Source organism: Cebus imitator, unplaced genomic scaffold (assembly GCF_001604975.1).
Source record: "Cebus imitator isolate Cc_AM_T3 unplaced genomic scaffold, Cebus_imitator-1.0 Scaffold265, whole genome shotgun sequence".
Lineage (NCBI taxonomy): Eukaryota > Metazoa > Chordata > Mammalia > Primates > Cebidae > Cebus > Cebus imitator.
In genome coordinates, this window is record NW_016107580.1 from 1642719 (window position 1) to 1655734 (window position 13016).

The 13016-nt window shown below is 39.3% G+C and overlaps 1 protein-coding gene across 3 annotated transcripts in view; it reads left to right on the forward strand.

Moving 5' to 3' along the window:
- Positions 1 to 13016, forward strand: part of DENND5A (DENN domain containing 5A) — a 126054-nt gene that overhangs the window by 41625 nt on the left and 71413 nt on the right. For 2 of the 3 annotated variants that reach the window (XM_017500307.1, XM_017500309.2), the window contains exons 2-4: positions 5835 to 5906; positions 6675 to 6784; positions 9302 to 9959. In XM_017500307.1, coding sequence (XP_017355796.1) covers positions 5835 to 5906; positions 6675 to 6784; positions 9302 to 9959 — 840 coding nt within the window. The remainder of the gene's footprint in view (positions 1 to 5834; positions 5907 to 6674; positions 6785 to 9301; positions 9960 to 13016) is intronic. The other variant, XM_017500308.1, reaches the window with a different exon arrangement.

Consider the following 13016-nt stretch of genomic DNA (forward strand, 5'->3'; position numbering starts at 1 on the left):
AAGTAGAGATGGGGTTTTGCCATGTTGGCCAGGCTGGTCTCAAACTCCTGACCTCAGCATCTGCCCGCTTTGGCCTCTCAAAGTGCTGGGATTACAGGTGTGAGCCACTGCACCAGGCCCCACAGTATGGTTTTGAGTACTTGAAATGTATTGCCTGCAAACTCTCTTTTAAAACTCTAAGAGGTTGTTAGAACCATTAAAAAAAGTTTTTTTTTTTTAAATAAACTTTAAATTTGAGGTAATTATAGATTTATTTGCAATTGTAAGAAATAAGACAGAGATCCCCTGTTCACCCTACCTAGCTTCTCTTATTGGTGACATCTTGCAAAACCATATAGATATTATCAGAAATTCACATCTGTAATCCCAGAACTTTGGGAGGCTGAGGTGGGTGGATCACCTGAGGTCAGGAGTTCGAGACCAGCCTGGCCAACATGGTGAAACCCTGTCTCTACTAAAAATACAAAAAAATTAGCGGGATGTGGTGGCAAGCATCTGTAATCCCAGCTACTCGGGAGACTGAGGAAGGAGAATGGCTTGAACTCAGGAGGTAGAGGTTGCAGTGAGCCGAGATCATGCTATTGCACTTCAGCCTGGGCAACAAGAGTGAAACTCTGTTTAAGAAGAAGAAGAAAAAAAAAAGATAAGAACCAGAAACCAAAGAGTTCCATCACTATAAGAATTCTTGGGGTTGTCCTTTTATAGCCACACCCACCTACTTTCCTCTACCCACAATCACTAACTCTCATCCTTCCCCACCATCCTTCATTTCTCCAATTTTGTAATTTCAAGAATATTATATAAATCGAATTATACAATATGTAACCTGTTGTGATTGTCTTATTCTTGTACAGGTCTACTGGTGATGAATTCTCTGTTTTGCCGAAAATGTTTTTAGTTTGCCTTCATTTTTGAGGGATATTTTTTCTGTTCATAAAATTCTGGGTTTGACAGATTATTTATTTATTCATTTTCAGTCCTTGTAAGGTATTGTTTCATGTTTTCTAGCCTTCATTGTTTCTGATGGGAAGGCAGTGGTAATTTCAATTTCTTCCCCTTAAATATAATGTGCGTTCTTTCTTTCTAGCTCTTTTGAAGGTTTTCTCTCATCACTGGTTTCCAGAAGTTTGTCTGCAATGCACTTGTGTATTATTTTGTTGGCATTTATACTGCTTGGAGTCTGTTGAGCTTTTTGAGTCTGTAAATTTTTGTCTTTTACCACATTTGGGAAAATTTTGATTATTACTTCTTCAAATGTTGTTTTCTCCCTCATTGTTTTTATTTTCCTTGTAGAACTCCAATTATATGTATGTTAGACTTGTTGTCCCACACATCTCTGAGATTGTCTTCCCTGCACCCCTTTTTTTCTTTCCCTACACACACACACACACACACACACACACACACACACACACAACTCCTTTCTTTCTTTTTTAGTTTATACATTTTATTTTGTAGAGATGGGGGCTTGTTGTGTTAACCAGGCTGGTCTTGAACTCGTGGCCTTAAGCAGGCCTCTCAACCTTGGCCTCCCAAAGTATTGAGGGTTCCGAGTATGAGCTACCATGCCTAGCCTCTTTCTTTCTCTAATCTTTTTTTCTCTGTTTCTGATTGGATAATTTTTGTTGTTCTTTTTTCAAGGTCAGTAACTTCTCTGTTAATTCCAATCTGCTTTTAAGCCAGCCCACTGCATTGTATGTCTATTTCTCTGTTGAGATCTGTGTTTTTTTTTTTTTTTTTTTTTTTTTTTTTTTTTTTTTTTTTTTTTTTTTTTTTTTTTTTTTTTTTNATCCAGGCTGGAGTGCAGTGGCACAATCTTGGCTTACTGAAATCACTGCCTCCCAGGTTCAAGTAATTCTTCTGCCTCAGCCTCCTGAGTAGCTGGGACTACAGGTGTGCGCCACCATGCCTGGCTAATTTTTGTATTTTTAATAGAGACAGGGTTTCACCATATTGGCCAGGCTGGTCTCAAACTCCTGACTTCATGATCTGCCTGCCTCAGTGTGCTGGGATTATAGGCGTGAGCCACCTTGCCAGGCCTGAGATCTATTTTTTCATTTATTATGATTATAGCTGCTTTAAAATCCCTGTTTGCTAACTCAAATATTTGAGTAAACTCAGGGTTGGTTTCTATTGATTGACTCTTCTCTTGAGAATGGGTCATATTTTCCTGTTTCTTTATGTGCTGAGCAATTCTGGATTGTAGAGACTAGATTTTGTTACCTCCCTCCAGAGAGCATTCTTTTTTATTTTCTTTAATGTTTTGCCTGTAGTAAGTGGCAACTTAAATCTCAGTTCAGTTCTTTTACCCTTAACATGGCTGCTTGGGGTCTGCTCCATGCATGCGTGGTTCAGGGATCAGCCAGTTTTGAAGGAAGAGTTTGCACACAGCTTTTTGGGTCTTCCATTCTCTAGTTCTCTCTAGAATTTCCCTCTTTCACTGCCCAGCTGCTGTGGTTGCCCTATAATTTGCCCCCTGGTTTCATAAGCTAGTAAGATTACGAGTTTTTGAGTTTTACCCACTTCTTCTGACAGACAGGTACTTGCCTGACTGGAAGCCATAAAAAAGGGAAACTCATCCAGTATAATTACCTTTTTTGAAGTGCTGACCGTTTCCCCTACTTCAGAATCTTCCTGCTTTTTAATTCTCTAGACAGCTTTATAATTGTCTGCAGGAAAGTTGGTCTGATGGGAACTACTCTGCCACTGGAAGCAGGAACCTCTGTGAACTAGATATAAAATATTCTGTTGATAAAATCAATTTTTTTCCATTGCAGTTTCACAGATCTTTATATTATCTTCCCTATCACCTTCAAGAAGCCAGATATAAAAATGTCTTTAAGCTGGGTGTGGTGGAGTATGCCGGTAAGGGGGGCTGAAGCCGGAGGCTTTTGTGAACCCAGGAGTTTGAGACCAGCCTGGGCAACCTAGCTATTCCCTGACTCTACAAAAAAAATTTTTAAAAATTAGCTGGACGTGGTGGTCCCAGCTACTCTAGAGGCCGAGGTGGGAGGATAGCCTGAGCTCAGGAGGTTGAGGCTGTAGTGAGCCGTGATTGTGCCACTGCACCCCAGCCTGGGCAAGAGATTGAGACCCTATCTTAAAACAACAACAACAAATTTCAGTTTGTTTCTGGCTTGGTCAAAGCAGAACAGATAAAAAACCTATTAGAAGTTCTTGTAAGGCATGTATGCTTTAAAGAAAAATCTGTTATGATCAATTTGAATTGTACTTCCTTGGAAGCAGATTCACAAAGATAGACTAACACGTAGTTAACTAATTTTGAAATTGTTCTTAGAGATGGGCTTTAGTTCTTATATCCAGATCTGTTGATGTTTGCATAATCTATATGTGTTGGACAAATAATGAGTTGTTGTTTGTAGGACAGTAGGACAGCTGTGGTGGTGATGTCATATCCCTAATATTGTTTGAATTTCCAAGGGTCTGAATAATTGAGAATTTAAGGTACCTGTGATACAAAGGTTTCAGGAGCTGGGCCTATGTAGGTGTTTCTGAGGATTAAGTTTTCCTACTCTTTCTTCTTCTTTTTTTTTTTTTTTTTGTGATGGAGTCTCCCTATGTCATTCAATCTGGAGTGCAGTGGCATAATCTCAGCTCACTGCAACCTTCACACCCCCCCCCCCCCCCCCCCGGGTTCAATTGATTTTCCTGCCTCAGCCTCCTGGGTAGCTGGGATTATAGGCATCTGCCTCCACACCTGGCTAATTTTTGTATTTTTTAGCAGAGACAGGGTTTTGCCATGTTGCCCAGGCGGGTTTCTAACTCCTGACCTCAAGTGATCCACCTACCTTAGCCTCCCAGAATGCTGGAATTACAGGCATGAGCCACTGTGCCCAGCCTCTTACTGTTTATTCTTAAAACTCAGCCCTCAGTAAATGATGAATGAATCATTTCAATAAAAAAATTTTAGGGTTGTGAATCCTATTCTCTTATCTTTTCTGTCACTCTGTAGAGTGGCTGAAATGAATATGATTTGTTTTCAGGGCTCCTATAAACTTCTTTATACATCTCCTTTCCCCTTGTGGCGAAAATACTTTGCTCTTGCTACTGGCCCAGTCTAATTCACAGAAGTCCTTTTGTCTAACTTTGGCACCCCGTATAGTCCTTTATTCAGAACCCAACTCTTTAACAAGACTTCTTCCCTTAGCTAACTTAAAGAAGGGGCAGATGTGGAGAGGAGGTAGTGGAGACAGAGGCTCCAACAGTCACTTCTCCCGTGATTCATAGCCTTTCTCTCCCTTTTGACCACACTTCAGATCAGCTGGTCATGCTCACCTTTGGCTCCATTCTTCATCTCAGTTTTTAAACGTTCTCCCCTTAATCACTTACCTGTCCTGTCTTCTCACACATGCATGTCATGCTGTAAATGAGCACCTCATAGCCATTTTAGATGAGATCAGGTGTATTTAGGGTGGTTATGGCCAGACATCTAGAGCCATTTTAGGAAACCATCTTTTCTTTACAGTGGACAGTAATAGCTTTCCTGATCCTTTCTATGTTGTGATATTTCTTGGTTTTTACTGAGGGGATTTTCTGGCTAGTTAGGAAGAAATGAGCAAACTGATAACTGAAAGTGAAGAAGCTTAGGAGGAAGAAATAGTTTTCTTCTTTCAGACATGAATGCAGTTTAAAAATGCATGCCAAGAATTTCAGACTGTAGACGAGATCATTATGTCAGCTGCTTGCAGCTTAATTACTTTGTACAGTAAGTGCAGGCTTACCATGGGTGGGCTGTTTGCAGGTGTTACTGAAAGCTCTGAGCCTAGCTCTACATAAGCTGTAGGCCTTTGTTGCTGCAGCTATTACCAGCTGCCTGCTGATTTTTGCCAATCTTCTGTAGTGAAGATTACCAAATGTATTTTGAGGAATGAAATTTGCTCAAAAAGGAAGTTTTAGAAGAATTTGTTTGGAAGAAGGGATCAGGAAATAAAAGGAATGAAATTGTGGCACTTGCTTTTAATAACAGAAAGAAGGTTGAGTCCTATCAGAATTTGCAAATTGTGAGTAAGTGAGCTGCTGCTTCTGATGATGGACAAAATCTCAGAGAAAATAGAGGAGAGATTATAGTTATAAAAGCAATAATTTTCTGACTGGAATTATTATTAGTTTCTGGTACAGGTACCATAGAATTATAAACTTTTCTCTTTTAGAAACTTTTGAGGTGCCTCTGGGATTGATTTAGGGTAAGGGACTTTCTGACTTCAGGTGCATCTCACCCTGTGATCATTGAGGGTACATATATTGAGATCATTGAGGGTACATATTTTGTCTGGTTCATCTCTAGTCCCCACAGTATCTAAGTCCCTTGATTACTCAGTAAACAGGTATCGAATTCAATTGAATTGTCCTTGATTATGTTTCCCATATATTCCAAGACACCTAAAATTTATTTGTTTGAACTGTTTATATGCATTTAATATGTTCTGCACTCCCTATTTCCTTAGGTAAAGCAATATTTGGGCAGTATACTTTCAGATAAAGCACTAGTGACTTTACAGTAATTTGGTATCAGTTGAGCTCTTCATTCTACTATACTGTATTATAATGTTTTTCAAACTGAATTGTGATCATTAGTAGGCCTGCAGTCAGCATTTTTTGTTTTAATGATATAGAGTAGGAAATAGGAGAGGACATTATATAAAGGTAAGTATTGTTTTGTGAAATTTTTTGTTTTAGTTAAATTTGTGTATACACATACATGTATGTGTTTATTGCTTCATAATGTAAAACGTAATTTGTACTGGAATAATGGTCAAAAAAGTTTGAATAACACTGCTTTATTGTAATACTCTGTTATTTCGTTTATCATATAGCATTATGCCAGTACATACAGGCTTCTAAAGCCAGGGATGGTGCCAGCCCTTTCATTTCAAGTACGACTGAAGGTAAAAACAAAACAAAATTGAGAATACCCAAAGCTTTCTAATGGTTCTTACATATGTCTCTCCAGTGGCATTTTGTAACCTTTGACCTTCTAACTTTCTTGTGATTTTTTTGACCACTAGATTTTTCAGATTTATATCCCTCTAGGTGGTGGGTTCTTTGGTTCTTTCTCTCTTCATTTTAATATTCTTATTTCAGTATACTCTAGTGTTTTTAGGAGGGGGAATGAGAAAACAAAGGAGAATTCCTGAAATTTCAAGTGATTCTGAATTGACAGAATATCTCATTAGGTTTACCCTGAAATCTGCTTTGTTAATGTTCTTACGTCTTTTAGTTTCTTTGTATTTTTTCCAGAGATCATTGAAACGTGTAGTTTATTCTGAATTTTAAGTAAAATATGCTTCTATGATGTTTTTGGTTGACTTTAAGCAAATTAAATGTGGCTTTTAGGGGAAAAAAAATAGATGGATACAATCCTTATCATTCCTTGTGCTTTCTCACTGTCTCCCAAGAAAGTTAACTGTTGGGTTTGTAGTAATAATTTCATTTTGAAGAAGAACTGATAGCTAGTGATATCTAACATTAACCATGCTTTTTCAGCTTTTTACTGACCTAATAACTTTAATACCTTTCCTATTCTTAGATGGTTGGCATACTAACCCCCTTGCCTTCATTTCTGTACCTTGCTGGACTACCAAGCTCAGACATTAATAACCTTGTGACTTAAAGGGACTTTGTAGAGATGATTTGCTTCATTCTTTTTCTTACAGGGGAAAATTTTGAACAGACACCATTGAGACGAACATTCAAGTCTAAGGTTCTTGCACGATATCCTGAGAACGTAGAATGGAATCCCTTTGACCAAGATGCGGTAGGAATGGTTAGTATTTGTTAGCCATAGTAAGTGATAATTTACAGAGTAATTTATAATAGGATTGTGAGTTCAGGCTGTGATAGCAGTGATCTCACCAAATACCAATAACTTTTGAAGAAAGGTTTATAATGCATATTATTATTCTGCATTTTGGTCAATATATCAAATATTCAGAATATATTAAATACAATAAAAGCTATAATGTGTTTCTATTGTGTCAGAGAAATAGATAGTATTGTGTCAGTGAACTTATTTTGTGGCCCTGAGCTATTGATTATTGCACTGAGATTATGTGATGAGTGAATTTTAAACTTCATTAGTTTAAAATTGTTTTCTCTTATTCTGCACTGTATATATCTGAGTTATATGACAGAAGTAGGTATTTTTGTTTCATAATTTTATTTTCATTTTTTTGTTTTGTCATAATTTTAGAAAGGACAGCATTTAAAATCTCATGTGGAAGAATATACCACTATATAGAGTAAACTAACCTTTATTGAATATTCACCCTGTACCAATAGACGCTCTATTAAACATTTTACATGAATTAACTTATTTAATCTTCACAATCCTCCTTACGTAGGTAGTTTTAAATAAACACATACACACATACATATTTTACAGATGAGGAAATTAAGATCCAAAGAGGTTAGGTAATGTATTCAAGCTCACATGGCTAATAAGTAGTTGAGTTGGAGTTTGAACGCTGTAGTCTGATTCCAGACCTCTGCTCTTAACCTTATCTTTGTACTGCCTTTATTACATTTGTTTTTGAGACAGGGTCTCACTCTGTTGCCCAGGTTGCTGGAGAGCAGTGGTGTGATCTCGGTTCACTGCAGTCTCATCCTCCTTAGCTCAAGTGATCCTCCCACCTCAGTCACCCAAGTAGCTGGAAGTACTGGTGTGTGACACTATGCCCAGCTAATTTTTGTATATTTTTTATAGAAAAAGGGTTTTGCCATATTGTCCAGGCTGTTCTCAAATTCCTGGGCTCAAGCAACCTGCCCACCTTGACCTTCCAAAGTGTTACTACTATAGGCGTGAGCCATCACACTGGCCTTTCTATTAGATTTTCTACTGACTCTTTTTTTTTTTTTTTTTTTTTTTGAGACAGAGTTTCACTCTTGTTGCCCAGCCTGGCGTGCAGTGGTGCTAACTTGGGTCACCGCAACCTCCACCTCCCGGGTTCAAGTGATTCTTCTGCCTCAGTCTCCCAAGTAGCTGGGATTACAGGCATGCGCTTCCACGCCCGGCTAATTCTATTAGATTTTAAATAGCATTCTGTAGTTTTAACAGGATGGTCTTGTTTGATGCTCACAAAAAACCCTGAGAAGTAGGCAGAGGAAACTGTATTATTATTTCACAGATGAAGAAACTGTCTTAGAGAGCCTTAAGTTTTTTGACTCCTAGTCCAGTGTTTATTTCATTTTAACAGAAATACCTAGTCTTTGGGAATTCAAGTTTAAGGCTAATGGATATAACATAATATAGGTCCTTGTATTTGTTAACCCAGGCATTTGTATAGCCAGGTTCATGTAAAACTGGAAAATGGGAACTGATTCAGGTCAGTTTGATTAACTTCCAAGTTTCTTTATTATAACCCATCTGAATTAGAGTGAAAACAGTACATCTTTATCCTGATTATGTCATCTCCTTGGTTTATATGAAATGAACATACTTTTTGATGTGAAAAGAAGTTTTACTAATGACAAAATTTTGTGAGGTGATAGTCCAAAATTATTTACAAGTTTGTTTTATTTTTAGGTATAAAGTTGCATCTATCTGGTTTTTAAATATATTTCTAGCATCATCTCCTAAGTTACATATCTTGCTCTCTGTCATGCTGTCATGCTTAACACCTACCATTTCCTAAATTCTCTTTCTTTTATGTCCGTGTCTTTGTGCCTTTTCTTCTTGTCCCTGAAATACTCTTCTATCCCTTGTGTACCTGTTGAACTCTAACATTACCTTTTTTTGGTGACAGAGTCTTGCTCTGTCGCTCAGGCTGGAGTGCAGAGCATGATCTTGGCTCACTGCAACCTCTGCCAACTGGGTCAAGTGATTTTTCAAGCTTCAACCTCCTGTGTAGCTGGAATTATAAGTGTGCACTCAGCATACCTGCCTAATTTTTGTATTTTTAGTAGAGACAGGGTTTTGCCATGTTGCCCAGGCTGGTCTTGAACTCGTGGCTTCAAGCAATCCACCTGCCTTGGCTTCCCAAAGTGCTGGGGTTACAGGCGTGAGCTACTGTGCCTGGCCCATTTTTGAAGCTTTTTCTGATATTCCCAGGCTGAGTTGTCTGTTCTGTGTTCCCATAGTACTTTGTATATACTTCTGATTATCCTTGATGACTGCATTATGATTTTATTTACTTGCGTGTCTTGCATTAGAAAGAGAGAGTTTTAAGCCAGATAAATACTCAGCTTAGTAGGTGCTCTGTAAATAAATAAATCGTGATGGTGTTCTGAAAAGAGAACCGCCAGTGAGTGTTCTCACTGCTTGTTGCCTTGTTGTCTTTTGCAGCTATGTATGCCCAAAGGGCTGGCATTCAAGACCCAGGCTGATCCCAGGGAGCCCCAGTTCCACGCCTTTCTTATCACAAGGGAGGATGGCTCTCGGACATTTGGGTTTGCCCTCACATTTTATGAAGAGGTGACTAGCAAGCAGATCTGCAGTGCAATGCAGACCCTCTACCACATGCACAATGCTGAGTATGATGTCCTGCATGCTTCCCCTGCTGATGGCAGAGACCTGAGCGGCATGGAGGATGGTGAAGACACTCCTGTGACCAAACTGCAGCGCTTCAACTCCTATGACATTAGCCGGGACACTCTCTATGTCTCTAAATGCATCTGCCTCATCACGCCCATGTCTTTTATGAAGGCATGTCGGAGTGTGCTGGAGCAACTCCACCAGGCAGTCACTTCACCTCAGCCCCCTCCACTGCCCCTTGAGAGCTACATATACAACGTACTCTACGAGGTGCCACTCCCACCTCCTGGCCGGTCCTTGAAGTTTTCTGGGGTCTATGGGCCAATAATCTGCCAGAGACCAAGTACCAATGAGCTTCCCCTATTTGACTTTCCTGTCAAAGAGGTTTTCGAACTGCTCGGGGTAGAGAATGTATTTCAACTTTTTACTTGTGCCCTTTTGGAGTTTCAAATCCTGCTCTACTCACAGCGTAAGTCAATGCTTACTAGAGCTTCCTGCCTACCTAAAGCTTCCTTTCTTTTCATGTTCAGATACAGTGGTGCCGACTGTAAAGGTTAAAAACTATTACAGTTTGAGCAAAACCCAGATTTTTTGCAGGTAGGTGGTGGATGGCGGGTGGATGGCAAATTGATGAACATGAGAGGACCAATATTTCTGATTAACTGTCTTCATGGCCTTTTGCTGGGCATTCACTCTTGGAGGGGAACACTGCTTCCTGATGTCCCTTCTGATTTAAGCTGAAAAGAGGGGTGAGTAGGAGGTGATGGTCACAGGAAGCCGATGTTCCATCAATTCTGTTCTGTCATTCTGTGGAGCTATTTCTGCCTTTTCACAAAGGATAATCCTTTATAGATTGAGAAAATATATTTGAGAAAATGTGGATGTGTTGCTTCTTTTTGTTGTTTGCTTAACTGAATTGTTTTTATAAATGAGAGTTTGAGTGTGAGCAGCATATTTGGACAAAATAGTAAAGTAGATCAGAAAGAAACATATGCTTACCTGATAAGCTAGGCTAGTAACATGAAATTCGTTCATCCAGTACATATTTACTGAGAGTGCCTATGTGCTAGACATTGTTTCAAGAGTGGTGGTGGACAAGACAGAAAAATTGTTGCTATAGTGGAACTTAAATTTTAGTGGGGAAGAGAGGTGATTAAATAAATACATAAAATATGTTGTTTGTAAGGTACTTAAGGGTTGTAAAGAAAAATAGAACAGAGAAAGGTATAGTATTTGGGGAAGAGAAGTTCCGGTTTTTAGCAGGGTCGTTAGGTAGGCATCTCTGAGTGACCTGTTAATATCTGTAGGAAAAGTATTTCCGGCAAAGGGCACAGGAACTACAAATGGTCTAAGACAAGAATGTGCTTCATGTTTTCAAAAATAAGGAAGCTGGGTGGATGGAATGCAGTGAATGAGCAGGAGTATAGTAGGTGATGGTGTTAGAGACTTAGCAGGAGGCCAGATTGTATAGAATCTTGTAGGCCATTGTAAGGACTTTGGCTTTTACTCTTAGATGGATAGCCATCAGAGGTTTTAATTTTTTTAATTTTTTATTTTAAAATAATTTCTAGCTTATGGAAGAGTTGCAAGGAGTATTCAAGAGACTCTTGTATACCCTATCCCAAATTCGCCGGTTGTTAACATTTGCCTAATTTCCTTTATTACCATCTCTCTCCTTTATTACCATCTCTCTCTCTGTATGAACATAGAGAGTTATTAACCATTGAGAGTTGTTGCAGATTCCTAAATTCTCAAATGTTTATTTTCTAAGAATAAAAACAATCTCTTAAGTAACTGTCTTTGATCAAATTTGGGAAATCTAGCATTGATACAATACTATATTAAAGTTTTTCTAGTACCCAATAATGTCTGTTATGGTAATTTTTAAAAGTTTCTGGCCAGGCTCAGTGACTCACGCCCATAATCCCAGCACTTTGGGAGGTCGAGGTAGGTGGATCACGAGGTCAGGAGTTTGAGACCATCCTGGCTAACATGGTGAAACCCTGTCTCTACTGAAAATACAAAAAATTTGCCGGGTATAGTGGCATGTGCCTGTAATCCCAGCTACTCGGGAGACTGAGGCAGGATAATCGCTTGAACCCAGGAAACGGAGGTTGTAGTGAGCCGAGATCGAGCCACTGCAGTCCAGTCTGGGCGACAGAGCAAGACACCATCTCAAAAAAAAAAACAACAAAACACCTTATTCAGGATCTAGTGCAATATCATGCATTGCTTTTAGTTGTGAGTTTCTCAGCCTTTGTCTTTCATGACATAGACGTTTTGAAGAGTACAAGCAAGTTATCTTATAGAATGTCCCTTAATTTGGTTTTGTCTAATGTTTTCTTGTGATGAGATTCAGATTATACATTTTTGCTTGAAATACCATAGAAGTGATGTTGTTCTTCTATTAGGAGGCACATACTGTCAGTTTTCATGGTTATAGGAGGCAGGCATATGATGTCATTTTGTCCCATATTTGGTGATACTAATCTGCTCACTTGGTTAAGATGGTGTCTGCAGTTTCTTAACTGAAAAGTTACAATTTTTCCCTTGGTAATTAACATGTAAGTTGTGAGGAGATACTTTGAAACTAATTATTCTGTTCTTTTTTAAAGTTTTGCCTAATCTTTTTAAAAAGTTTTTATTTTTTGTATCATATTTGTAGTTTACAGATGCCTAATAGTTTAGCATCTACTGATGAGTATATTCTGAATTAGTTATTTCTAGGATGGTTGAAAATGGTGATTTTCTTATTTTCTTTTTTCCCCTTTTGAGGCAGGATCTCACTCTGTTGCCCACGCTGGAGTTCCGTGGTGCCATTATGGCTCACTGCAGCCTCGTCCTCCTGTGCTCAAGCAATCCTCCCGCCTCAGCTTCCTGAGTAGCTGGGACTACAGGCACGTACCACCATGCCTGATTAATTTTTTATTTTTTGTGAAGATGGGGTCTCACTATATTGCCCGGGCTGATCTCAAACTCCTGGGTTCAGCCTCCTGCCTTGGCTTCCCAAAGTGCTGGGATTACAGGTGCCACTGTGACCAGCGTTAAATAAATTATTTATTTATTTATTTAAAGAAATAAGACCTTACTCTGTTGCCCAGGCTAGAGTGCAGTGACACAATAATGGGTCACTGCAGTCTTGATATCATGGGCTCAAGTGATCTTCCTGTCGTAGCCACCCAAGTAGCTGGAATTACAGGTGCCCACCACCATACCTGGCTAATTAAAAAAAAAAAAATTGGCCGGGCGCGGTGGCTCACGCCTATAATCCCAGCACTTTGGGAGGCCGAGGCGGGTGGATCACGAGGTCAAGAGATCGAGACCATCCTGGTCAATGAGGTGAAACCTCGTCTCTACTAAAAATACAAAAATTAGCTGGGCATGATGGTGCGTGCCTGTAGTCGCAGCTACTCGGGAGGCTGAGGCAGGAGAATTGTTTGAGCCCAGGAGGCGGAGGTTGCGGTGAGCCGAGATCGTGCAATTGCACTCCAGTCTGGGCAACAACAGCAAAACTCCGTCTCAAAAA